General features: G+C 39.3%; 1 protein-coding gene across 4 annotated transcripts in view; it reads left to right on the top strand.

Annotated features, from left to right (window-relative positions):
• The window catches only part of LOC101469196 (A-type potassium channel modulatory protein KCNIP2), a 117,409-nt gene that overhangs the window by 65,049 nt on the left and 24,778 nt on the right, over window positions 1–27,582 (top strand). The window contains exon 1 of one of the 4 annotated variants that reach the window (XM_004555836.3): window positions 25,514–26,072. The exons of the other annotated variants lie outside the window; for them this stretch is intronic. Within the exon in view, the coding sequence (XP_004555893.1) occupies window positions 25,967–26,072 (106 nt within the window). The 5' untranslated portion in view covers window positions 25,514–25,966. Of the gene's footprint in view, window positions 1–25,513; window positions 26,073–27,582 lie in introns of those variants that run through there. 4 annotated transcript variants of the gene reach the window in all.

Genomic DNA, 27,582 nt, shown 5'->3' with positions numbered 1-27,582 from the left:
GTTCTTTTCGTCATACTGAGAAGGTCCTATTTCTTTAGCATCCACGTACTCTTTGTCCTCCTGGGCTTAGTGCTGGCTAAAGAGTGTCCTTTCCAGAAATCACCCTTTATAATGTTGCCTATTGACAGCCTGCCGCTAAGCTTTACACCCATTTTCCTTTTTTTCTCGCGAGTGATATTGAGCAGCAGCTCACATTGCCTTGGGGAAAACACAACAGAGTAGGGTGGTTCTATTGAATCCCAGCAGTTGATCCTGAGGGTGGAGGTAAAGCTGTGTTTAGATGACCTTGTCAATAGAGCAGTGTGTGAATGCTAATTTGACATCAGGGTTGCTCATCTCCACCTCTGCTTTTTCTCCTCGTTATCTCTTCAGACTTTGACAACTGCAGAGCTTCATGTTCGTGATCTGAATGCAGCCGCTTATCATGCGTGGAGAAAGCGCAGACATATAAATGCACATGTTGTAACCCATGTGTGAGTGTGTGTTCATCACAACAAAAACACTCTGCTGGAAATGACACTATCAGCACAAATATTTGTGCTGATAAAGATTTTGAGGGATGCTTCCCAATAAACACTCTGAGGTTTAATAATTGCTGTATAAATGTCTATGCAAAAGATTACATCATCAGAAAAAAAAAGCTTGTGCCAGTGTCTGCAATGTTACCTGGTTGTTACTTGGTTGTCTGCTTGACGTCCTCAGCTGGAGGCCCAAATATTATAGTAAAAGTTTCTGTAGTGGCCGTTAATTATACTGTTTGCGCCTTTGAGTTTGCACAAACAAGCTTGGGGATGAATGGCACAGAGATTGCTGGGAACTAGAAAAGCAATGACAGATGGACTAACACGTTGGTGATTTTGATGTTTTCTTGGGATGTGTTGACGACAAGAAAAAAAAGTCACTACTAAAGTAATTAAAGTAATTAGCAACAAAGCACTACAGCACAGGCACTACATCAAACTTTGTATTGTTCCAGCAGTCATGCACAAACATTCACTTTTTGTTGCTAAAATTAAACTCATAAGACGCAACGTTAAAGGAGACTACCACCAGAGTTTATAAAAAATGAAATTACTACATGGACCAAAATACAATTTAGGGGCAATGGTCAGAAAAACAAAGCCATCATGGGCTCAAGCAGCAAAAGTGGTAACCATTCCAAGCCCATACCCACATTCCCTTCCCATGTGTAAACAGATAATCAGACTCATACACTACCCTCATAGACTCACTAGGGCTTTGCAGAGTGGTGTGACAATGTTTGAAGGAATGAAACAAATCTCGTTTAAGTGCCTATTTTTTTCCATATACATCCTTGTTATGAAAAGGTTGGAATAATTGTACTCATTGATATTCATACCTTGTCCGGACATAGACATGTGTTTGGTGCATGCACCCTGAAACAGGCACAAACAGAAACAGAGCAACTTTAGGAAATAATGCAGTTTGACAGTCTGCTGGCAAAATAAGCTACTAACTATTTAACCAGCTAACTAGCTACTGCAGCATCAAAGCACATTCGCTCCCATCTATGAAGTATTTATTAAAATTGGTGTGTGTGTGTGCGTGCGTGCGTGCGTGCGTGCGTGCGTGTGTGTGCATACACATCCTTAAGTTTACTCAGAATGGAGTTACCATGACTACTGGCTCCTGCGTGTCTGTTCCAATGGGGGAGAGAGAGAGAGAAAAAGAGAGATGTCTGCTTCATTGCAGTGGGAGCCAGAAAGGGCTGAACTGTATAATGGCTGTGCTACATTGGGATTTCATCAAGGCCATTCATAGTTTGGTATTTGGGCATTGTAGCATTTTTGGCTGTGCCAAGGTGCTGAGGGACACGCCATTTAAGTCAGGCATGGAGAGACAGATTTTGCACTGCCATCAAACTGTGTATGAACCTAGCAGCGATTTAACTTATGCAGAAAAGGACTGATGACATTAAGAAAGCCCCTGGTTAATAGGTGTTTTTATTCCACCTCAGTGAATAAGTTTGCTGGACCATGTATGAAAAAACTTTAATTTTTTTACGTGCTCATACCCTTACTGGTAGCACACAGCATGTTTCTGAAAAGACTCATGTGTCTATAATTAGTTCTGTCAATTAATCACAGTCCTGCGCCTCTTCAACCACAGGCCTACACAAGGGTCAGGATGCTGATTGTGTGTTGTTAGCAGAGGTGGGACCAAGTCATTGTTTTGCAAGTCTCAAGTAAGTCTCAAGTCTTTATCCTCAAGTCTCAAGTCAAGTCTCAAGTAATGTCAGGCAAGTCAGAGTCGAGTCTCAAGTCACTGGTGTAAAAGTCCGAGTCAAGTCACAAGTCTGAAACTTTGAATTTCAAGTCCTTTCGAGTCTTTAAAAAAAAAAAAAAACGAAAAAATAATGTTGCAGTTATATGCTAAATGTAAATATTAGACCATGTAATTTTAAAATCTGTGTTTTTCTCAACACATGACAAAATAGTGAACTTAGAAAATATACACAAATTGTGAAATTGCACCTCTTTAGAATGCAGCTCAATTAAACCTAGCTCCAAGAATAATTTTCACCGACAGTTCTGAGATAAGCTGCATGTTATTCTTGGATGCGGTTGTAGGACCGGCTTTAAAATCGCATGACAAAAATATCATACACATTAAAAAAAACTGTATCACCAACGTAGCCTGGAAAACATTTGCTAGTTAGATGAAGTCAGCTATCTCATCGTAGCATATTTATATGCATATTTATAATCATACGGTTCTTGGAGTGAGTGCATACACTCATGAAGTTTAGTAACTTCAGGTCACTGCAACAAGTCCAGGTACAGTTTACCGACGGATGGGTGCAGGACCTTGAAATGCACCGTGTAGAAAGTAAAGACCGTCGTACGTGAAGAGAAAATCTCCGTCCCGGTTTCCCTCCAAGGCGTGAGCACCGATAAGCAGAGTTTTGTCCTTTCCTTATAAGATTCCTAATTATTCAAAGTAACACTCAGGTATGCCGCTCAGCTGGGTTAGTTACGACGTCGGGAGTAGCTTGGGAGAACAAGGAAACACAGACTGCTTCAGGTTGCCTTCCCAAATCGACTCAAAGGTTTATTTAGTACATAACAGCTTATATAGAGGAAAAAAAGGTTCGTGTGTCAGCAGGTTCTCAGTTCAAACCGGTACAGACCAAATAAGGAAACGTCTTCCTGCCTTGTGAGCAAAGAAGTATCCTTTGTGTAGTTTATCAGTTCAGCTACAATTTATGATCATCCCAGCAAAATACACTCCTAGACATAGAATACAGAGTTCTTTCATTAGTGAATTCTGAAACGAACCACCTGGCCTTTAACAAGCTCTTTTCTAAATCATAAGGAAGGGAGGATGGGAGTAAGGAAGTGGTCTTGTCTCTGTGGTATTTTCGACCTTGGGGTACCAGCCTGTGAGTCTTACACATCAATACATGGGTCAGAGAGAAAGAGAAAAACAACTAGTAAATGGGCCTTATTGAGTAACAGTTCTCCTGTATAATATTACTACAAAACAATATCCTGTAAATGCTAACCGTAGTATCAAAATATCACAACAGTACGTATCATAAGTTTACCAGCCTCACAAATTGTCGTCATAAATACACATTCCTTAACCGTTTATTAATAGGACCTTTGAGCTCAACGGTAATTAATTAGCAGTGGAAATAATTTCTGGTAGCATCACAGAAATGTAGCAGTGACAACAATATTGTATGCTGTAATCGTACTGGGCAATTAGTGATACAAAAAACCTGTTTTATCCTGTGAATAAAAGTATATGTTTTTGTCAATGTACCATAATAACAGAAGCGAAACGCAATATTGTGTCAGGACAATTCACTATTTATGCACAATAAATAAAGGAGCATAGCGCGACAATTTCTGTTCAGCGCCAGACTTGCTTGTAACCTATATCACTAATTATGTTAAGAAAAATGACGTATTAACTACTAAAAAACACTGACCTTCGTGTAAATGCTTGGAGCAGACTAACCTGTGAGCTGGAGGGTTCTGGGACGTTATATTTGATCTTTGAATGGCTGCAATCCAGGCCACCCGTCGCGTCTTTGTTACTTCGGAAACATGGCTTGAACAATTTCTCTTCAACGACGTAATCCGATAACAACCGATCTCTTTACCCGTCGGCTTCCCGTGGCTGTCATGCGACCGGCTATTGCAGTTAATAATACAACGGCTTCTTGACATTTTTTGTGTTTCTTTTTATCGCTGTGTAACTGATTTTAATTGAAAGCCTGCGTGCGCTAGTACCGCTTGCCACGAGTTCCCAGAATCCTTTGCGGTTCTACCCGTGAATGACGTCACATTTTCAATCTCTATATAATATGCATGTTAAATTTTATATTTGGGGTAAAATATCAAGTCTTTTCAAGTAAACCGGTTCAAGTCCAATTCAAGTCCCAAGTCATTGGTGTAAAAGTCCAAGTCAAGTCACAAGTCTTAGAACATTTTTTCAAGTCAAGTCTAAAGTCATAAAATTAATGACTCGAGTCTGACTCGAGTCCAAGTCATGTGACTCGAGTCCACACCTCTGGTTGTTAGCCCTTGCTGGTGTATGCATTAGTGATGACAGTCATTTTTAATCACCCTCCATTTTAACTCCACGTTTCCCACTAATTAGCTTGTTTCATTAGCTTCTCCAAGGTAAACAAGGCCATTCTAGTGTGTGTGTATGTGTCCGTGTGTTTCTGTGTTTCCTTTTCTCCTCTTCTTCCCCAGAGCTTTGTTTGTGTTCCTTTATCAAATAGTGGGACAAGGGTTGTTTAGTGAAATTAAAATGTTTTAAATACTATCTAACCTGTTTGCGCCACCTAATAAAAATGCATACATTAAGGAATCCCATTCACATGATTTTTTTCTTGTAAAGTGGGGAAATACCTCCAACATGCACAAACATTTGACCGCACAGCATGCAGTTAATTTGCATAATTGTAATGTCTTTGATATGCTGCTTAGACATGGGGGTGAGCAGAGCCTATGAGAACCCAATGAGAATTCATAAGAGAGTCAAAAAGGAAACAAATCAATAAGTGACATTGATCATGGAATCGGAATCTAAGTTCTTATTAATTCTCATCCCTGTTTATCAGCAACCTAAAGATTCTTATAGACAAGAAGATGGCGTGAGATGGCCTTCAAATTCAACTGGATCACTATGTGACTGAGATTTCACATTATGTTTTCCAACAAGCCAAATCCACAGAGGTGTCACCATACAACCCACATTATCCAAAGTGCAGCTTTGGATAATGTGTTGTCCCACCTTTTGTTGTCCCACAGGATAGCCCCGGAGGTCTCAAGATAAGGAGTACCCACACAATGTCATTGTGTTTATTACATGACAGGAACGCACAGTTCTGGAGGTTCCTAGTAGTTCGCTCAAGATTAGAGACCAGTCACTGACCCCAGTTGCTATAACCACCAGTTACTAAGGAAAATTGTATATTCTGCAACCAGCTGATTGAGAGATTGGCAGTTGCTAGCAAGAAGTTGAGGTATGCATGTAGGTACCAAAACACCTACAGGCAAATTGATTTGGTCATTAGTAGGTTGTCATTAATTTACATGGAAGACTTGTCTGCAAATCTAACTTTTATGCAAGATCATTTAGTTAAATTTACTCTCTGGATGGTATGATGCAACTCAGAAAGGGAGACCATTGGCCTACAAAAGTTTGGCATTACACTTTTTTGTTTCACTTCAACTTGAAGAGGAAATCGCTAGTGTTTCCAGATAAGTCCGTGTCTTCCATGCAACCTATAGGAGACCACGGCAATCTGCTTACAACTAAAACAATCACAAGGAGGTTTGGGTGCAGAGGTTACCAGCCTCTAGATCTGTGCAACTGTTTCACATAACACCTGCAAAGACCAGAGAGTTGTATTCACTACAGCTTGGTGTACAGTTTAGTAAAATTAATATATGATGTAGAATACTAAAATAAGGCAAATGTGTTGGTTTGTGAAGAAGTAGTGAGTAGCTAGAGATGACAAGAAAATACTGTGTACAGTGACGAATCCCTGTGTGATGGCCATTTAGAGTGAAGAAGAAAATCCTTAAGCTTTTATTTTGTCATTTGTACCAATAGCTGTGTGTTCTCTAAAATAAGAAAAAAACTCTTTAGATCTATTGCCTTGTGTCCAGATCTATTGCCTGATCAATAGCTCACTGATCACACTGTTAAACAACCTACTTTGTCTTAGTTATCAGTGTATTTTCAGCTTGTTTACAGGAATACATTCAATTGTAGCTGAAGGCATTGTCGTTCTGTTTCAGCTAAACAACAAATTTGTTCCCATCAAATTAAAAAATGACTTCTTGCCCACTAACAGCTTTACTCCACAGTAACTGTACACAAACACAATGTTTTGACTTGTAAATTGCCTGAGGTTGTAATAAACAGCCCTAAATCAATATTTCATGTCTGAAGATTAATGTGTTTGGTGCGCTGAGGAGCAACACATACCTCACCTTGCTGCAAATTAATTCTCTTAAGGTGATCAAGATCATACGCGTGCAAACACCAGTTTCCTGTAACTTATTAATGTCATACACTGCATTCTCCACCACTGCACCTTTCTTACTACAGGAGACTTTCACAAGGACTTCCTGTGCATCCTGTGCAATGAATGTGACCAAGAAATAGTCACATTCATTTCCTTTTCCAGAGTATGAGTCATTTGTTAGGGGCTCTGACATTTTTCCAAATGAAACTTGGTGTTAATCTTCCTTGAAAAGCCATTACAACTTTGTACTGTCTAATTAATAACGTCTGATTTTCTTCCTCTACGTGCCACTTCCGCCTTTTTTTTCCTTGCAGGGGCATGCATAGTTCTACGCCAAGAGAACGTGCATAAATATGCATGCCTAGAGAAACACACACACGTTTCTTTACACTCTGTTTTTCAGCTCTCATACCTTGAAGCTGATTCTCTTTGCAACCCACTTGTGGCCATGACCAAAGAGATTTTGTTATCAACCTTTCACTTATGAATAAAATATGCTCGGTGTGAGCTTTGGCATTGCTTCATGTGTATTTGTGTGCATGCAATGGTGCTGAATTTCAATGCATTCTTTATTTTATTATGAAAACTATAATACTGTTATTCTGGTAGCAGGCCATGTGCATGCAGTTGCACGGGCTGACTTGTTTGCAGCCACTATAGCCAGTAGTCAACACTTAAATGCTTAAGCGTCATAACTGCTCAGCATGCTGATTAGATGAGAAGTATGCGAGTTTTTGGTTTGAATTTGTACCTTATACGTTTAACACCATCCCTCTTGTCTTTGAAAAATGTCGCTACACTCGTGTCCATCACTTTCCCCAACTTTTGATAAAAAATTGACACAGTGTGTCACTTTTAGACATAATAAATAACACCATGGGCTCCCTATGATGGCAAATTATGACACGTGCTTCTAGGGGGTTTAGCGTTGCTATATTTATGTATATATAGAGCATTAAGTCATATTACAGTGTGTGGTAATGGCACTCACAGTGGGAAGGGAATTGCTCATTACTACAAGTATATCTTACTCCAAGCTAAAGTCCCTTGTTTGTGTGCTTAACTGTGGGGTGAAGGAGACCCTCTGCCAAGCAGAGCATGGTCGTGCCTCATATAATAGGTAATACGAAAACGCGGCAGGAAGTAGTGCTTAAGCATCAGATCTCAGAAGACATAACTTGTGGGGCAGAAACAAAGAGATGCATCCAGACCCTGCCAAGATTTTGTCCCACTTCATTTAGGGTATTATTATTTTACTCACTGCTGTGCATGGTGTGAGAAGTGTTTTTGTCATTTGACTGGAAAAAAAAGGTCTGTAAGAAAGTGAGATGGAAGAAAGATAGACAGCGACAAAAATCACAAGGGGTAAATAGGAAATGTAAAAAAAGAAAGAACATATTCTATCACATCTCAGCAATCGCACCCGTTTTAAGATCAGGCTCGTTTTGTCGCCAGACGTGAAAATTCTCACTTGCTTGTGCTGATTATTCGCTTCTGTTTCTGTCTGCTGTTGACACCTCCTGACTTGCAGATTCAGGAAGGAGATTAAACGGTGGCCTAAAAATAAACTCCTTGTGGAAGTTCAAGGTCAAAACACGTGCAGAAAAAAAAGTTCCCTTTTGAGTAGCTATATTTAAAAATTACATTTCTGTTTTACACGTGCTGCCAATTATATGCACATGCAGTGGCATTCCAGATCAAGTTATTAAAGGAAAAGCGACAGTTGGTTTGTAGTTATTTGTGCTCTCTGTGTATGCCGAATAATCCCTCTGTGTATCTGTTGCTTGCTTCCTTATCCTTTGTTTTTACTGGCACCCGTCCCTCTGTTTTAGCCCTAATCTGCTCCATGCTGTTCACATTTCGCTCCGTCAAATGTTGATTAAGTCAGTGCTCTGCCTGTCAGGTGATGTACCATCTGCATTTCTCTCCTCCATATCCACTCCCAGCATAATTCAGAGTAGGTTATGAGTTTTCTCACCTCTGATCAGCTCTGCAACTTTCTCTTGAGATTTGACCGTAAAGATGAGAAGCAGGAACTGACATGTGATTAAATTTCAGTTTTTGCCCTAAGCTAATGCACTGTTTCTTAATTGGACGGTACGGTCCATAAGGCTGCTCCTGTCATCCCTCATCTCTGTGAGGAAGACTATTATCTGGTGCAGCGTGGCCTGTTGATCTTCAGCTTCTTGTAGATCAGTGTGCTGCACCAGTGGGGATTTTAGGTGTTAGCCGTGTCTCCCTCAATCCTTCACTTTTTGTGTAGTAAGAGCTGTCTCTGCATGTGTCCTCTCACGAGCTCGCTTTTTGCCTCACCCTCAACCTCTCCTCCACTCATCCCATCCACCACTTTTTCCCCCTCATGAGAAAGGTGTGAAACATCACCTTCATCCATCATGTGTATACACACACACACACACCTCACATGTGCTAAAAATAAACCGCTATTAGTAGCAGTCTGAGTGAGGGGTGATGAGAGTGAGGGGGGGTTAACTAGAAGTAACTGTTGGAGAAAAGAGAAAAGGAAAATTCAATACAGTGTGGAGGCAAAAAGAGGAGGAACTGTAGGAAAAGGCTTTTTCATTTTTAATCCTCTTTTATAAAAAAAAAACTTGACTTTATTTAATAACAGAACCGACAATGTATTTTAAATCATCTTCTCAGATGTTCATAATTCATTCTTCATCTAGAGTTTATGCGTTCGGTTTTGCACTGCTTGTCAAAGAAAAAGAACAACAAAAGATGGATGTATGTGGCTGCAAGAAGGAAAGAGATGGCTTAGGAGGTCAGCGGACATCAAAGGAGGGAGTTATGTGTCGGGCAACGCATTGATCAGCTTTCCTAGAGGGCAGCCTTTGACACACTGCCCATGACCCCCAAACCTTCATCAGTAGTATGGCACAGGATGGTAGTATGGCAAGTCTGCGAACAGTGCCAATTTCTATCACAGCCTGGATGTAGGTCTGCAACTAATCACTTCAGGTGGTGACATGACAAAGTGCTCAAAAACTGGCAGAAGTGGTTAAAGAAAGAGACAGCCAGTGATAAGTGGGAGTCAGCAGCAGTTCCAGTTCCTGTGGAGAGAGGCAGAGGTGGCATGTATGAGCAGCAAGATTAGAAAGTAGTTTTTGCCTTTGTGGCTAATGGCCATTGAAGCTATTTTAGGCTCGTTAATGGCTATTTAATGTAATAAACACTTACACTGTTGCTGCATTTAGTTATGTTCTGTGGTATTTGATACTTGTTGAATGTACAGATTTTGTTGCTAATAGGCTGAGGCATACATTACTGTAATAAATTATCCATTATGAATGTATATCAAGCTCACAGGGGCCCTACTGTGCTCAGTGACGCATAACAAAATGTGTTTCTGCATTACACAAATATGGCTAAGATGCTTCTGTGAACCAAAAGTACATTTTGTCACATAGACGGCATATTTGGATGGGACTGAGAGATGCTCACTTATAATCAAGTGAAAACAGGAATCGATCATTTGTATTTATTTACTTCCCTCAATGTATTTTTCCAATCCTGCTCAGCACAAAATTGTGTCTGTATTATCTCTAGGCAACCCAAACATCTTGTATAAATTGTGTTTTTGTCCCTCAGTGTGTCCCTTATCCTTCGAACTCTTGTGTTTCCTCTGGTTTCTGTCTTCCCGTGGTGTAGGCTGTCAAATGATGACAACAATTATACATGACTGTGTAGTTTGCAATGAACTTTAATGCAGAGCAGAGTAGTTTCTGTCTTATTTTCAGACATTAATATGAGGAGCGTTGTTTTACATCTATACCCAAAAACTATGAGCATTTTGGAAGTTTAGTGAAACTCATTATGTCAAATGATTTTCACACTCATATAGAAAGTCAGTGCTGTTTATCGAGATTAGATCGGTGGATTTATGAGCATTTAAAGGTACATTGGCTTGTATTTATGATAGAGTGACAGATTGTGTTGTTGAGCCTCAGTGTAACCCCCCAGGGAAATCCCATGACACCCTTTACTGCACTTAAATCTCAGCAATAACAGAAAATACCCTCTTTTGGAGAACATTAATAATTAAAAAAAAGTGCTTAAATTTAACTGTGACACTATGATACACTGAACTGAACACAGAGCTTAGTGTAACAAAGGTTTACAGGCTAACAGAGAATTAGACTGAACGTATGGTCACAGTATGGCCATTTGTCCTATTTTTAATAGAAAACAGCTGTTTTTGTCAACAGCCATGCTGGCCAGGACAGAAGGGAGGTCAGCAGAGGGTGAAGTAGTTCAAAACTCGCAGTGTTAAAGTGAATGGAAATATTCACATTGGAAATTAATAACTCATTACATTATTTAGTAATGTTAGTTATTCTCCAAGAAAAAAAGAAAAACATGAAGTCTAAATGATGCTTAGTAGTAGTTATCTGTTCCAATATTAAGCAGGGACACTTTTCATGTTACTCTGCTGCTGCCCATGGGCTTGATGAATTGATGAATAGACACAGTGTAAATAAATGAAGCGAAAAGCTACAGATGTGGCTTCACACATAACGACTTGATACATGAAGGCCTGATTTGGAATTCAGATCATTTAATTTACACCTTAATGACTTGTTCTCACTTTTTCAGTTTTCAGGAGAAATTTTTAGGAGTATTTTGATAAATAATTAATTTTCTAATCAGCTCTTTGCAGCCAGTCCCTCAGTCATTAAAGGCTAACTAACTCAATGAAAGTGTATTTCCCACCCCTCGTTGACAACTTCCCTTGGCAGGTGGATAAATTTACTGCTAACTATAGCTATCAGAGCAGTGGATAAATCTAAGCTAACTATAGCTATTAAATGCCTCGGGGATCTCTCAGCTTCACTCCCACTGCTGCATGCACATGTACGCTGGATTCTTTACCTTTAGGACAGCGTTATTTCTTGAGGTTAAGTTGAATGCTTTCACTGCAGGCTTGCCAAACATACAAAGAAGAGCACCTCAAGTAACCAATAGATTATTATAGTAGTATGTACAGAAGTATCCACCTGAACATTTTTGTTATTCTTTCTTCAATATGCACATGAACAAAGTATAATTAAAGTATCAATAAGGGAAGAATTTTGTGTATTTTTATTTTTAGCGAAACCTGTTGTTGAAGTAAAATTTAAGTAAAACCAGGAACGTTTTCAAAGTTTGCTATTAACCTGTCGAATAGTAATAATATTATAAAATGCCTGGAAAAAAGTATGAATACACATCACAAAACTGTTGTGATACAAGATCTAAGAGAACCAATATTCACCTTGAAGCAACCCAAAAATATGTTCATTGTAACATATAGCGAGATAAATCAAAGGGAATCTGAGCACAGGTACATTAATTGGCCTTTTGCTTTTTTTTTTAAATTATCAGTTGTTAATTTTTGTAAATCATGTAAATTCTCTCCAAAAACTTAATTTAAAGATAAGTAAACATGACAACTTTACCTCATCCACCAAAGAGGTGACACCATAACAGCTTTGTGCACACATCAGTGAGCTTGGAAAGTGATGCCAGTAATAATAAGCAGTGTTGGTCAAGTTACTTGAAAAAGGTAATCAGTAACTAATTACTGATTAGTTCCCCAAAAAGTAATCCCATTACTTTACCGATTATTTATTTTCAAAAGTAATTAATTACTTAGTTACTTAGTTACTTTTATAAAACACGATTTACAACCTGAATAGGTGATAAAGCGATAGATCTTTCAGCCCAATTCTACTTTTTCTGCATAATCCATCATACAAAATGTAATCAAATGGAAAAGTCTCTTTTTAAAACTTGTTTTATTAGTTTTAATCTTTTGCATCAAGCAAAAATTAAATTATATGCAACATTCTCTGACTGGAAGAAATTTGTTTAAATTTTAAACCTATTTTCTGCACATTCCAGCACATAAAATAAAATATTTTTTTGTGTTTAACTCACTCTTTTAAATAGATGCAAGTAAAACACAGCAGAAAATAACTAAAATCAAAGACTAGTGGTCCTGTTGCTCTATTTTCACCTGTAAAGCAGGAGTGGGGTCGGTGGTGCTCAGTCTGTAAGGATGAATTTCAAAGTTGAAATGCATCTTTCTTTTATGTTATGTTAAATTTGTTTTTGAGTCATTTAAAGGAATGTTTAGTTGGATTTCTTCTATCCCTCCTCTAGCCAACCTTCTATTTCCCTCCTTTGTCTCTGTGTGACACTTTCTGTAATAGACAGCAGCCGCTGAGGACAAAGGGTGCACTTCAGGGCTATCCACCAGGGACACTGGTGGTCAGAGGCACTAAAAGTCTGATGGACCCCAGCTGGGACAGAGCTGTCGCTTCCACTCAGCCATCCGGGCATGAGGAGGGTCGGTCTCAGACAGATACGACCTTGAGAGAGTGTGCTGCTGACCTCCAGTCGATATGACAGGGAGAGAGAGAGCAAGAGGCCGAGAAGGAGAGAGCGGATGGATGGGAAGAAAGAACTGGATGTTGACTGAAGTGGGGCAGATAGGAAAGGATTCATTTTGACAATAAGAGTGTGTTTGAGTGAAGTGATACGCAAGCTTAAAAGTTGTAAATATTTTTGTGCACAAATCTTTCAAACATCATGTTTCTCTCGCTCTCTCCATCTCTGTGCTTAGACTTTTTAAATTAATTTGTTCTAGCATCAGCCCATAATAATCAATTTCACAGCATGTCAGAGCACATTAACATTTAGTGTAATGCATGTTTACTCCCCAGCCTCGTCTGACTAGTGTAAAACAATCACAAACTGATGGTTGATTTATTGAGTTATATCACTGTCTTGATTTCCACATTGATTAAAGAGTTACTTTTTCGTTAATTTAAAAAGCCTCAAGCATTTGTGACTCTTTTAGACAAATAAAGGTAGAAAATGAAACTAAAAAAGCATTTTATAAATAACTAACAGACAAATAAATATATCATACCCCACTAAGAGACTTCCTCACCAGTCTTCTTGACTGACAGTGCTCAGTGTCCCTCTTCTTCTCTCTATCAGTGTAAATGTCTCACTTGCCTGTCATTTTCTCAAGTGGCACTTGTCTGTCATCTTTTAGCTCTGCATCAGTTTGATGTCTGTCAGTCAGTTCTGTGTGTGTGTGTGTGTGTGTGTGCGTGCGTGTCTGTGTGTTTGAGCCTGTGTGTGTAGGTGTGTCCCTGCATGGGTTCATCTTTGTGCATTTGCATCTTTCTAGGTGGTCGTCTTATAGCTGGATATTTTCATGGTTCGGCATGGACATACTCCGATACAACTTTACATAACTTTTTTCTGATCACATGCTGCACTCGCAGATGCTCAAGAATGAAGGAAAAAAACTGCAGAAAGTTCTTTTTTTTTTGTTGTTATTTTTACTTTCCTGCTGGAAATAATCGCCAGTGTAATTTTTAGCATCTCACTGCAGTGGATCAACGTTCAGTATTTGCTCTGTCAGTACAAATAAAGGAAAACAGTGAAAAGTGGTTCATTTATTAAGTCCAATCATGTCTGGGACTCTTACACCCTTAGTGGTCAGCAGTACCATAGACTACACATTTCTTTTAATCTCATCATAAAACAAAATACTGCGAGTTCTCCCTCCTAAATGTCTTCTTGGTCTTTGATTGTCTTCCATTGTTAAGGCTTAGTAGCACTGTGAAAACCAAACTCCTTCAAATAATTGTTATATGGAAGCAGGCAAAACCCATCATGTGTTATTACATAGAGACATATAAAGAAGACACTTCCGAATGCTTATTCTTAAAGGGTCTTAAGACTTTTTATATGGTGGATCCCCTTTCTGACACAACCCCAAAGAGGTTGATGCATGTTGATCTGTTTTGTTTGCTGAACTGGTCCAACAATAAACTTGTTACACGATTTTATCCTAAACAGAGAGCCTCGGCCTCTGAGGCCTCTTTCATAGTGAGCCTGGTGGGCACCTGTTGGATGTCTTAGCAACACTTCCTCTACTCCTTTTCTGAGTGAACAACCCCAAAGATATTTGTGTCTCTTCCCAGGATCAAACCACATACCTTTTACTTGTTTAGTCACTGTGGAAACTACTCTGTAAACACACGATGTCCTTAAAGGGTTAGTGAATAAATAAGTTATGGTGATATTAGAAGCTCCATTTGAAATAATAACATTTTGGTGCCTGCACATTTCAAAAAGTTTGGACAGAGGCAAAAATAAAAAAAATGTTGTTGAACAAGCAAACATGCTGCAAAGGTAGCGAAAGGAAAAAGTTATATAAAATATATATGTTCAACACGGGTTAAAACTGCAGTGCAGAGAAAAAAAAATGAAGACAAGATCTAAAACAGCCACCGCTCATCTGTGTCCAGCCTGCAAAACTGTGTTGTGTTTAGTATGATCAAAAATTGAAATTCTACCATTAATGTGGAACAATATATAAAGAGTTTGGAGTGATATGCTGTCTTTGAGGTGATGTCTTATTCAGGAATTCCTTTCTGATTTTCAGCAAGACACAGCGAAAGCACAATCTGCACCAGCTGCACCAGCTTAACTTAAGTTCAGGTCAGACCTGTCACACGCGGAGCATTATATAATGAAAAATATGGCAAAGGATGAAATCCTGTATCAACAAAAATGGGAAGATGTCTCACTTTGAAGACTACAGCACTCGGTTTCCTCAGTTTCCAGACATCGATAAAAGAAGTGATGCAATGCAGTAGAAAACATGTCCCTGTCCAAACTTTTTGAAAACATGGTACTCTTATCAAATTCACTCATGCACTTCAAATACAGAAGTGTATACTTTTAAAAAACTGTAAGCTTGTCTTTGTACAAATCCACTTTGATTTGCAGTTAATACAGGGACATTATTGTTCAATAAAGACTGATTTAATTTATCAATGTAATACTTTGTTTTATTACTACAGTAAGCTCCTTTACAGTTTTTTATTAGCTGTAGTAACCACAGTGTCACTTCCCTGCTCTCAGTCACAGTGATGCTTTCAGTCTGATCCTGATCTGTGTTCTGCTGCTTTTCCATTGTTTTGTCTGCTCATCTGTCTGCGAGTCTGCATGATGTCAGTCTGACTCCATCTCCATTTCCTCTGATCCAGGCCTTTTGTGCGGCTGCATGTTTACACGCGCACACACGCGTCACATATGGGTATGTGTGATCTCATCAGTTCCCACCTCCGGTTCTCCAAATCGGATTCTTCTCGGAGTTATTTATAGCTGTTGTGGCCCACTCCACCATGTGCATCGCATCATGACCTGTGCTCCTACCTGCCTTTGGGGAAAAGGGGCAGCATGGGTTTATCAGGTGACTGTGTCTGTGTCCTCTCTGTAGCTTATTTTCATAGTCAAGAGAAATACTTGATTACTCACTGTGTATTTCAAGGTTTTCAGTTGGAGTTAACTCATTTGTCTCATTCAGTGCCAGCACAAGTCATCTGAAGTGCTGCATTTTATGCTGTGTGGTACACGGAAGAATTTCCAGGTGTGCATTTCTAAAATGCTTAACTGATTAATGTGATAGCCAAATAGACTACATTTTCTACATTTTTTTTCCACCTACATGCAAGTTTGTTCTTACTTTAAGTGCAGCATTACAGCAGTCCAATGAGTTTAATATATTTTCCACTAAAGGTTGAAGACAGATAATGGCCTCCCAGTAAGTTTTTAATGAAAGTAGCTGTAAAAAAAAAAAAAAAAGTTATTTAAAAAACAGAAGATGCAGACATGAATTAAAATTTTCCTCCATGACACTAGAACACCTACTAATGTTCTCGCCTCCTATCTATTGGCATGAGACACGTGTGGCGGGTCTCTAACCACATAAATAAAATGCTGTGTTCAAGCTTGTGTGGCAACAAGGTGGCTTTCACACACTGGTGCCCTCATAAACAAATGTTTATGAGAATGCATATATTTATTGGAAGATGTAATTACATACTAATCTATTTATATTTATAAGTACAATATTATTTTTTTCTATTAAATAAACTTACAAAATGACTGACTGTTCAGCTAACTGTTGTGCCCATGTCACATTTCTTACTTTCTTCTATCATTTCAAATATCAGCTCTCATATTTTACTCTGACACGTGCCTCTGCACTTCAAGCCTGATTAGAGAGACAGTGCTGTCTTTGGATGCCTACTGAAATCCACACTGTAAATATATAACACTATTTTCTTCCCCGATATTTGTACATTTGATATTTTTGAATACCGTTCATATGTATATAGTGCCACAGAACGATGCACCTCACCACCCTCCTTTCTTTCCCTCATGTCTGCACTGAGCAGGAGATGCTCTGTATCCCATTGTACATGTGTATAGTGACAATAAATGGCATTCTATTCTATTCTGTTCTAATGACAGGACTATTTTTAAACCCCAGCATTAGCAAAGTGATCAGAAGATGTGAGTATAAATGATCATATCACAATGACCAGACTTAGAAAAAGTAACGCTTAATAGGAAACATGAGGTTTGTTTTGGAGTAAGCACTTTATTACTTTTCACCCCAATAATGTGTGGCTGGTCTCAAGAATTCAGATTTTTCCTTCTCATAAAAAAATCTAATTTCTTTTACTTGCCCAATGGTTGGGACAATCTGTTACTGACAACAATCCCGTTACTTGAAAATGATTTTAAATGTAATTGCACTGGTTGAGCTCACAAGTTCAACAGCCTTACATTGTGTACTTGTTAGTTTACACAACAGTCCATGATCAGCTGACTTTTACAGTAACTGAAGGAGATACAGTAGTGGAACAAATGACAACTGCATGTCTACATATTGAAAATCGGGGTAACTTAGCTGCCTTTTTAAACTTTAGGGCACTGTCATCAAATTAACTATGAAGACAGCGGGTCACATGAAAATAAATGAGATCAAGATTAACATAGAAATCTAGAAAACAATGGCTGATTAGGAGTATAACCAATCACACTGCAAGGTTTTATTTAGCCTGGATTTGGACGTCTCTTCAGACAACTGTAGTAAAGTATATTTACTCAAAGGATGGGAGAGTAACAGGAAAAAGGATTAGAAATAATTACTCTCTGGAAGGCATGCTCAACTCTTTTCTGAAATAACCACTCAGTCTGCATGCGTGAGTTTGTATGTGTGTTTGCTCTGCAGAATGCTAATGGCTCGCCATAGCTTTCCCAGCCATGTTAATATGGTTTGTCAGGTCCACAATGTAATATCAGAGAGACAGTGGTTCACAAACTAAGCTGTGTGTGATGAAGCACAAGCAGCATTGTGTACATGTTTCTGACTGTGTTACCATATGTGTTATATTCACTGGCACAATGTAAGAGATAAAATTGGAACGCCTGTCTGTGTCCTTTTTAAGGGATACGTGGGGCAGGGTGAAAATAGATGGTTGTAAGTGTGTGTGTATGCCGGTTTGTGTGTGGCTTTATGTTCAACCCAGACCTGGGGAATTGATGCTGTGCGTTGTGTCCATGACGACAGCTTCTTTCTCTCTCCCTCTTTATGTCTCTCACCCTCTGTCAGTCCATTTCTCTCTTGCTTGTTCTCTTTGGTGACAGTTGACAGATTTAACACAATAGAGCATTTGACTGGGCCTGGCTGTCTGAGACAATCATGGCTTCCTCTGCTTCCCTTTCGTCCCCTCTCCTCTGTTATCTATATTATATGTGATTTCCCGATGTAAACAACCGGTTGCACGTATTGACTCGTATACAAAGATGCTCTATGTGCGCGTAAAGATTCTCAATATCCACCGTGTTTGCATGTGATTGTGCTTAATGCATTTTTATCCGTGGTCATCAATAGTGCGCTATCCCCCCTCTGTGACTTTGCAGGGCTTTGCGTGTGCAGTACAGGCAGGTTTGTCCTTTGGTACAGGTTGGATCATTTTGTGCCTTTTGATTAGCTGCTGACTCAGCGTGGCATCAGCTCCACGTGCTTGCTGTCATTGTCCTATTGTCCTGTTGTCCATGAGACATTCATTTAGATATCACCAGATGGGTTATATTATATTTGTCCTTGCCTAGGCTGTATGAGTCAGTCAAAGTAATGAACAAGGAATTCAACTGGCAGTCGACCTTTTTAACAGGGAAGATATCAGAGAAGGTATTAAACCTGCTGTAATTAGGAATTTATTTTGCGTTTTGTTGCTGGTCAGGGCTTTTATTTTTAAAATGGTCGATTAAAGCTGTGAGTCTAAGTTATTTACAGGAAAAACAGTTGGTCTTCCTATTTGTAATGTTGTACACATGGCTGACTTTAAGGTTAAGCTAATGAGGCGATGTTAATGATTTGGCAGCAACTCAAAACTTGTTCATGCTTTTTTCTGGTTAGTGGGTGTGTAAATGACATTGAAGGGCACATAAAATCCACTTACCAGAACATTCGTTACACATTCAAGTGTGTTGTAGGTTTTATTTTATGTGCAAGAGGGCATGTGTGCTTTCTTTGCTTTGAAATATCTATAAATACTTTAATCTGCACTGACCTCTAGTGGACGATGTTTGAAGTTGCGCTTGTTTTGTTGAAAACGTCCAGTGAGGAGGTGTGTGGCTGATTATTTTACGTTTCTGTGCTGTGATTCCCTCTTGCAGTCCATGAGCTCACAGTACACCCACACTTTCCAGTAGTAAGGCACACTTTTGCAATATTTTGTAATTCTCTTTCCTCTCTCACAGTCTACCTTTCTTCCCCCACAACCTTCTTTCCCATTCTCTTTCTTCTCTCCCAGTAGGTTTTCTCACCATCCAGCACCTGCTCGCCGGCACTATGAAATTGAAAAGTCACTCATTCTGCATTCAATATGATATGGTATAAATAATACATTGTTTATTTCTAACCATCACGCGCCAGACTGGTTTTGTACTTTTGTTTTTGCATGGAGAGTTCAAAATTGGAAATTTCCTACATTCTTATCTCTGTGTTTTCAATCAGCTGTGTTGCCATTTTCTGTTGCTGCACTTGTTGCCTGTGCACTGTGCTTGCAGACTTTTGTCACCGTTCCACATGCATTGTGCGCTGCCACGGGGCATAACGAGAATAATATATCAGCGGTAATTTACAAAACACACTGTCAGTGCACATATTAGACATAAATGAAAGACATAGAGAGACTCATTCAGTCTTGCTGAATAGGTAATTGAGAGTAGGTGTCTTTTTTTTTAACCTTTTTCATTAGTACATGAAACCTGAGGGTGAAAAAAAACATGCCTTATCAAAACAGGTGGTGCATGTTTGTTCATGTATAGATGCACACAGTACATGGGAAAAAACATTATGTCACGCCCACAGGAAAGAAAGAGATACACGATTGTGCTACCACAAAATACAGCTGTTTCATAATACAAGCCAAACATTGCCCACCTGTGTTGGTTATGTGGGCTCTGCAGTCACTGGTCATAATGAGCAACTCCGAGGAGAGCATTGGAGGTTTTTATGCATTCATCCTCATTTCCATATTCCCTCTGTCTTACTGGCTGTTCATGAAGAAAGGTGAGTGTCACTCTTAGAAAGATTTAAAGATTTCTGTAGATCTCATTCTCTTAATTTGTTTAAGGTTTGTTGAAGGTGCTATTTTAAGCAGAAATCTGTATCATAAACTTATTGAAGGGTTAATGAAAGATTTAAAGGATCCACCAAGATCCAGGATCTGTTACATGAGAAACACTTTAAAGTGCTTTGAAGATCATAGCTGCCGTTATAAGGTGCTATATAAATGCAGGCCATTTACAACTCTGCTACTTATGGAACTGCATTTCTGGCTCACTGGAAATCCCTTTTAACATGGCAGATTTAGTAGGAATGGCAAGTGAATGGATATTTCACTTCATATTTAGTCTCCATGCTAATGAGAAGCAAAATGTTACAGATAAAACAAAACAAAAATGAGATTTAGGAAATCAGCGAGGTATTGTTGCATTGGCGAATAGTACTATTTGTAGGTGATTTATTGTTGATGTATTATAATTTTACTAACTTGCATAACATATTAACACTATTAGGGGAGTGAGGGGCGTGTCAGTTGGGCTATTTATTGCAAGGGATGAAAAAGAAGAGAAGCTGCGATTATTTAGGTACATGGATGTTATACAGTAAGGTAATGAAACTGAATGGAAAACGAACTGAATGTGATGCTTCTTCCCTTGATGCCTACAAGTCCGCATGAGTGTCTGGTTTAGCATTAAAATACCTGATCTTTGCCCTTTGTGCCCACTAGATGTCCCAGTCTAGCTGATTTGGAATTTAAGAACGTCCATATTCTTCCTCCCAACCCCCAAGTCAGACCTGTTCAGTGATGTTGTGTAGTATTTTTACTGATTATACTGTCACATAATAAGGCAGTTACACAAAAGATGACATGTTTGGCCATACAGGCACATTTATAGTGATTAAACGACCATACTTTATGTTTATCCTTGTATTTATATGTTAAAAAAGTGGAAACAAAATAGGTTTGTGTGTGTATTTTTTCTTAGGCACGTTAAGTCAAGCGTTATTAATGCAGAGATCAATAGTAATGTATACATGACAGGGTCAGTACAGCAAAACATCTCCATAGAGCCCTTAAGAGCAATATAAGCATGTAGCCTGTCATAAATCTTCATTCCTTCAATCAATGTACCCCGAGGTGATCTGATCTCAAATGTCAGCTCACGCATCCATAATAATCCCCTGAGTCTTAAGTTTGACATATAGAAAGAATGGTAAATGGTTAATGGCCTGTATTTATATAGCGCTTTACTAGTCCCTAAGGACCCCAAAGCGCTTTACATATCCAGTCATCCACCCATTCACACACTGGTGATGGCAAGCTACATTGTAGCCACAGCCTGGGGCGCACTGACAGAGGCGAGGCTGCCGGACACTGGCGCCACCGGGCCCTCTGACCACCAACTCGCAACTCTTGAGCCACGATCGCCCTCCATAAATACAGACGACACATGTCAGTAAATTCACTCGAGTCTATTAGAAAAGCCATAAACCTATCAGTACAAATGAGAACAACACTCTCCACAGTTTAGCGCCTATCAGTTGTCTAGCTTCCCCTCAGTGCTTATGTCTCACAGCATCTCTCACGGTATATTTAGCAGCAGAAGAAATTTGGAAAAATCAATAGTAGGCTGGGAAGTTTGTGATTTATTTTTAAACATAAGTGATTCCAGTCTTCTCATAATATGGTTCATACTAGAAAAAGAGAGCAAATAAGGTTTGGCTTTTAAGGTCTCATTAGTCTGCGATGTCTCAGCAGGGAACACACAAAGTAACCTCAGGCACCATATACTTACCAGACTGTATGGAAATTAGCCTTTCTTCTAGCAAAGTTCTCCACATAACTCCATCCCTACTATTTGTAGTTTCTACTATTTCATAAATGATATTCATTTATGAAATCATACCAGATACATATCTATAGTAGCGAACTAGAACCTGTATCATCTTATAGATGAATCTCTGTAACACTGTTGCAGATTGAACTAATTGCCTTTCAAATGGTTAGTGAAAAAACAGTTATTGATAGAGATTTTTTTTTTAACTATATGGATTAGTGAGTCGTGCATGGAGTTTATTCTTGTTCATATCAAACCAGTTTAGTCCACTTTTATTATAATTTGAAGATGCATAAACATATGTAAACTACAACGTGACAGAATATTTGTGGGATCTCTCATTTTCTTACCCATTTTAAGTTAATGGGCCATATGTGTACATACATAAAAATTCTCAAAGACTTTCTTGAAGTTTTAATGTGATGTTTATTTAGTTCATAAATTGAAAGTTGAAAATGTATCCACATTGTCTTAATACTAGCCTTTCAACTCTGCAGAGAGAGAAGAAGACTATTTTACTTCTGCATGGATCAGGCCTTTATTTCATGGTTTTACTGGGCTGTGAACACCATGCACAACATTTGGACAGCTCTTAAACTGAAGCGTGAGCATATGTAGATACTTTTTGGTTTAATATAGAAGTTTAAATGCAAAATGATCTCAATAACATAAAGAAAGAAGTCACACATTACATGAAAAACATAAAAACGGCTATTTATAATTTATAATTCAGACAAATTCAAGAGTATTTTCTATTCTAATGACCATTCATAAAATAGTGGCAAAACAGTTTATGCAGTATACACTATTTGTATATGCTGTATTTGTAAGCTGTCGATGGCACTGTAGTGTGATGGAGCTCGAAGTCTAACTGTGTGTAATTTTGGACCTGTTGCACCGAGTTTTTGAACTTAATGAGCTTTTTGATTGAGAGGGTCGTCCTTTCTTTTGAAATTAAAAGCCTTTGGAGTTGTAGATTTGATGAGAAATAGCAGAGAAAGTAGGGTAGGAGGATAGCGGAGGAGTAGAGGACACGTCTGCGGGTCCAATTTTCTATGGTGACAGCCAGAATGAGGTGAAAAATCCTCCAGGAGGCGAGAGATGCTGGAGGGTAATAAAGAATAGATACCTCTTCCCTCTGCACTTCGCTACACAGAGGAATCTGACCTCAGTCACTCCTGCTCCTCAGTTTGTCCTTCCTTTGTACCCTCTTGTTCTGTTTCTGTCTTTTCTTACTTCTCATTACTTCCCCCTGCCACCACGTGTCTTGCAGCAGCCTGCCTCACTTCTTCCCATCTATCCCCTTGAATGGCAACTCTTCAACATAAAAGTGGGTAGAGAAATCATTTTTAACCAACAAGTCGGGCTCAGGTTTCTTTATATCCCTCTCTCTGTCTCTGTTGTCAGTGACTGGTTTAATATTTCTCTGTTTACATTTACCATGTCTGCAATTAGAGCTCTGCTTCAATACAAATTGTATACACTGCTGCTGTAGAATTAAGAGAAAAAAAACAGCTATGGTGGTGAAGCGTCTCTCGGCTTTGACACTGTTTATGTAAAAGCAACGTCAGCCAAGAATAGGTTTCCTGTGACCTTGTCTGAAATGTGCATGCTTGTGTGACCCACCATGTCCACGATGGCGCTGTTTATGTGACAGTAATGAGGTATGCCACTGCACTGCCCAGTTGAAAATGTAGCAACAGGAATGTCAAGAAAGAGAAACAAGAGCAGAAGTAAAAACAGACACTGCACATTTGTCAAGCTGCTGCTGTCTTTCCTCTCTCAACCCTTCCACTTTCCAAAGAAAGAGACAGAATGGGAAGAACAGCGGGACAATAAGACAGAGGCAACATACCATTTCCCCCCAGCTCTGTTATTTTTGCAGCATAATGTGAAGCGATACCCTCCCTGGGAGTTATTCAGGGTGGGGCAGAATTTACTTAGATAGTGGGTAACAGTAACAGCCTGCACAGATTCAAGTTGAATCTTTAGGTATCCAAACCTGAGCTGATGACTGACAAACACTATGAATATTTAGGGGTGATGCAATTACCAAATCACAGCACGAGTCCTTATGAAAGAGGATATGTTTTTCTTTCTTTAAAAAAAAAAAAGATCAAGAACTGATCTCAAATATTTGGCAGTAAGAGTTAATTAGTTTACCAATTTTTCTTTATTACCGCACATTTATGATGTTTGTTTTTCATTCACTTTACACATTTTTCTGTCATAAATCCTCCACTGTGTGTGAAGCATTTGAACTACGCCATCAGTAATATAAGATTAACTTATGGACAACTCATGGTTGGTGACCACAAGTCAAAACAATTCTATAGAAATGCTTATCTCTATCAACAGATATGTCAATATGGATATTTTGAAACAAAGGACAAGATTTTCATTACTGGAAGCTTTGTGGTTAGCTCATCTGGCCAAAGGACCAATGAGCCCATGCCATGCTGATTCATCTGTTGTCCATCCACAATTTACAAGAAGCACTATTCCTGCTACAGTGTTGGTCATAATTTAAACACATTTACATGCAATGGTAACCGAGTGGGTCTTCACCCAAAATGTGCTCAAGGACAAGCTCATATTTGTCATTTTCAATTGATTTTAATCCTCATTAGTTTGTCAAATAAAGCCAACCTTATATCTTTCTGGATTTCACACATTTACAATAAACTCTGAAGTGTGGGGGATTGAGAGCTGGATGAACAACTATGTCAACTGTTCTGATTTTAATTTCTAAACCACTTGTCATCTAAGTTCTACTGAAAAGTCATGTTCGAACAGGGACCCTGTGTGGAGATTAAAGGCAGGGTAGAATTAGCCAAAAGTGGGAAAACTGCAGCATGATTTGACTTTTTATTATCTTTTTTAAACTTGTCTGCAATTTGCAAACACTGAGCCGTGGATAGAACAGGAAGTCAAAGCCTAGACATCAAAATTGGCAAACTAGCAAAAGAGGTCCCAGGTTGCAAAGAAGCTAACATGATAACCAATAAAAAAAAATGTAGAGAAAGCCCAAAGGTTTTCTTTCAACAATAGCAATAGCTAGCATGTTTATAGCATGTCTACTATTTACCTGAGTACAGGTAATCTAATAGGACGTTCTTGTAGAACTTTCTCAACCGCTTCTGCCATGTAGGCTAATTTTGTGCCACACGTAACATTTTTGTAAAGTACATAACATGCCCCTCAGCATGTACCTTGAATTATTACATTGACATTCTTCTCATAGAAGCATTAAGCATTTCTATACCAGAGCCAGAAATCTGAGCCCTTGTAGCTACACATTAAAAAAGTTAATGAGACATTCTATCGACCGACAGGAACAACGTCTGCAGAACAGATGCTGCAATCTCTACAGTGAAAACACACATTTGAGATGAATTAGGGTGAACGTAAATATGTTTTTTTTCCATTACTTAAATCTGCTTTTAAACACTCTCTCCCAGTTACCAAGGAAACCACATTAGGCAAATCAATGAAGGTAATGTCGCTGGAGAGGGAGGGTATACCTCAACTCTCTCATCTCCCCCAAACGATTTGCCTCGCTGTGTGTGTGTGTGTGTGTGTGTATCTGTCTCTGTTTGTCTCTCTCCCTCTCATTTTCTATGCCATCTCCCTCTCATCCTCTCCCCTCTCTTTATCTGCCGCCTCTCTCTCACTCACTCCCTCTTTCCCCCTCACAACACTTGCTTTCTGACAACCACTGCCAAAGGACTAGCAGGCGCAGCGCATCCCTAGATTCCATCACTCGGCAGGCAGGGGGGCCTGGAAGAAGAGGAGGAGAAGGGAGGGGGAAATGCCCCCTAAAAAAGTTCAACAGTTGCGACGTTCTGGACTTCTGTGTGACAGCCTGTAGCTTAAGTGGTTATGGCCTTCACCGGGGAATAAGAGGGGTTGACTGAAGAAAGATTCTGGGGAGAGAAGAGAAACGCCCGTCAAGCCAAGCTATCAGCCGCTTATCGTTATAGTTGACCTCACTTTGTAAAATCCCTCTGAAGTTAGAACACTTTGGACTTCATCAAAGTGACTAAAAGTGAGGAAGACAGTGGAAGACAACTCTGCTGAGCTTAAAGTGCTCAGGCTGAGGACAGCTGGACAGGTTTACATGTCCTGACTTGGACATATGGGCGGCCTCTCAAGATGTTGAATCTGGACGGGTTAGAGGTGATTGCGGTGCTGCTGGTCATGGGTCTCTTCATCAAAGTCTTAGAGCAGTTTGGGATGTTCGAACCTGTCGGTGGGGAAGGTAATGCTTGTTTGTTTCTTTAAGAGTTTTGTCTATTAAAAATAATTATATAAACATAAACAAATTGAGTTCTCTGATATTAAATGATACTTGTTTGTACAAGTGAGCGCATGAACAGTTTTATCTGCACCACGCATTCCTTCTGGTTCTGAATGAGCTGCAATCTTTTCCAAGGGTTTGGGTTACCAGTGCAACAGTGGGCCATGCAACACACTCTCTCATTTCCCAAACACACACACACATACACACATACAGAGTAACTTTAGCCGTGCGTGTGTGTGGCCTCTCTCTGCCCCAGGGGTGTGTGCTTTTACCTTTTAATCGATATCACTATGGAAAGAGTGGGTCTGAGTGCAGTGTAGAGGCACTTGTCTCACTGAGGGAATGTCAGCCGTACTGTTTGTACTCTCATTAGCTTAAAACCTAAATGTATAGTTGGGTAAAGAAGGGAGATATGGAACATTTTCTTTGAACATTTTCAAGTCAGTGCGCTTTCTTGTTGGGTTTATTTGAGAAAGTCAAACCTGAATCAGATCCGTCTTTTAGTAAATAAATTTTGGTGCTTTTCTGATCGTTGAATCATTTGTACCAAAGCTGTACTAAAGGGGTTTAACAGTTTAACAAAATGTAATATTTACTGAAAGATACATTTACAACACAAAATACAAAAGCACCTGCCTATTAGTGAAGAAAAAAAGGTCCATTTCTGCTCTGGCTCACCTCCAGGAGCTGTCACCACACACCAAGGCCCTGTTTGGCCTGTCTTATCAGGGTGACCTGTGTTTTGTCCCCCCCCATCCAGTTCCTACTTTATGTTGTTCACGCTTCCTTATCTTTCATCTGTTGGTGACAAGAGGACAGATGGGATTCGCATCCCTATTATCTGTTTTGTTTACTTGTTTGCTTGCTTGTTTTTTTCTTTGCACATTGCCCACAGTGCTCTGTTCAGTTCAAGTAACTTTAGCACTCTAGCAAGATTTTCTTCTCAGCATTAGTACCAAAGCACCTCTACTCCACTTTTGAGTGCTTTAAATATTAAAACCTTCACAGATTAAAAGTTCTGGTGTATTATTCTGGATGTTACACTGGAGGAGACACTCTTCATCCCTGATGCACCAGCTGGACTGCACCCAGTAGTCAAGGTGTGCCAGCAGCTCTGTCATCTCAATAAAGTTCCTCTTGGAAACCTCTCATCTACACACAGCACTCTACATACCAAGCATGCACACAGACAGACACACACACACAGAGACACAGTGGAGATCCCATTTATTCTTCCATTATACTTAGGACATCAGTCTTCTGCATATTTTGACCATGGTTTATGGAAAGTAGCCGCCTTAATAAATATGTGTGTGCGTGTGTGCCAACTCCCTTGTGAGTACTTTAGCTAATGAATTTTTTTAATGGAGGAACTTAGTCCAGATGGCAGAATGAATGCATCACTCAGACTATCTGCAGAATCACCAAAGAGTTTAGGTCCAAACCATATATGAGCGTGTGATATACC

The sequence above is a fragment of the Maylandia zebra genome, linkage group LG13 (genome assembly GCF_041146795.1).
Source record: "Maylandia zebra isolate NMK-2024a linkage group LG13, Mzebra_GT3a, whole genome shotgun sequence".
Lineage (NCBI taxonomy): Eukaryota > Metazoa > Chordata > Actinopteri > Cichliformes > Cichlidae > Maylandia > Maylandia zebra.
Note: the sequence above shows the minus strand (reverse complement) of the source record. Positions and strands in the feature narration are given on the sequence as shown.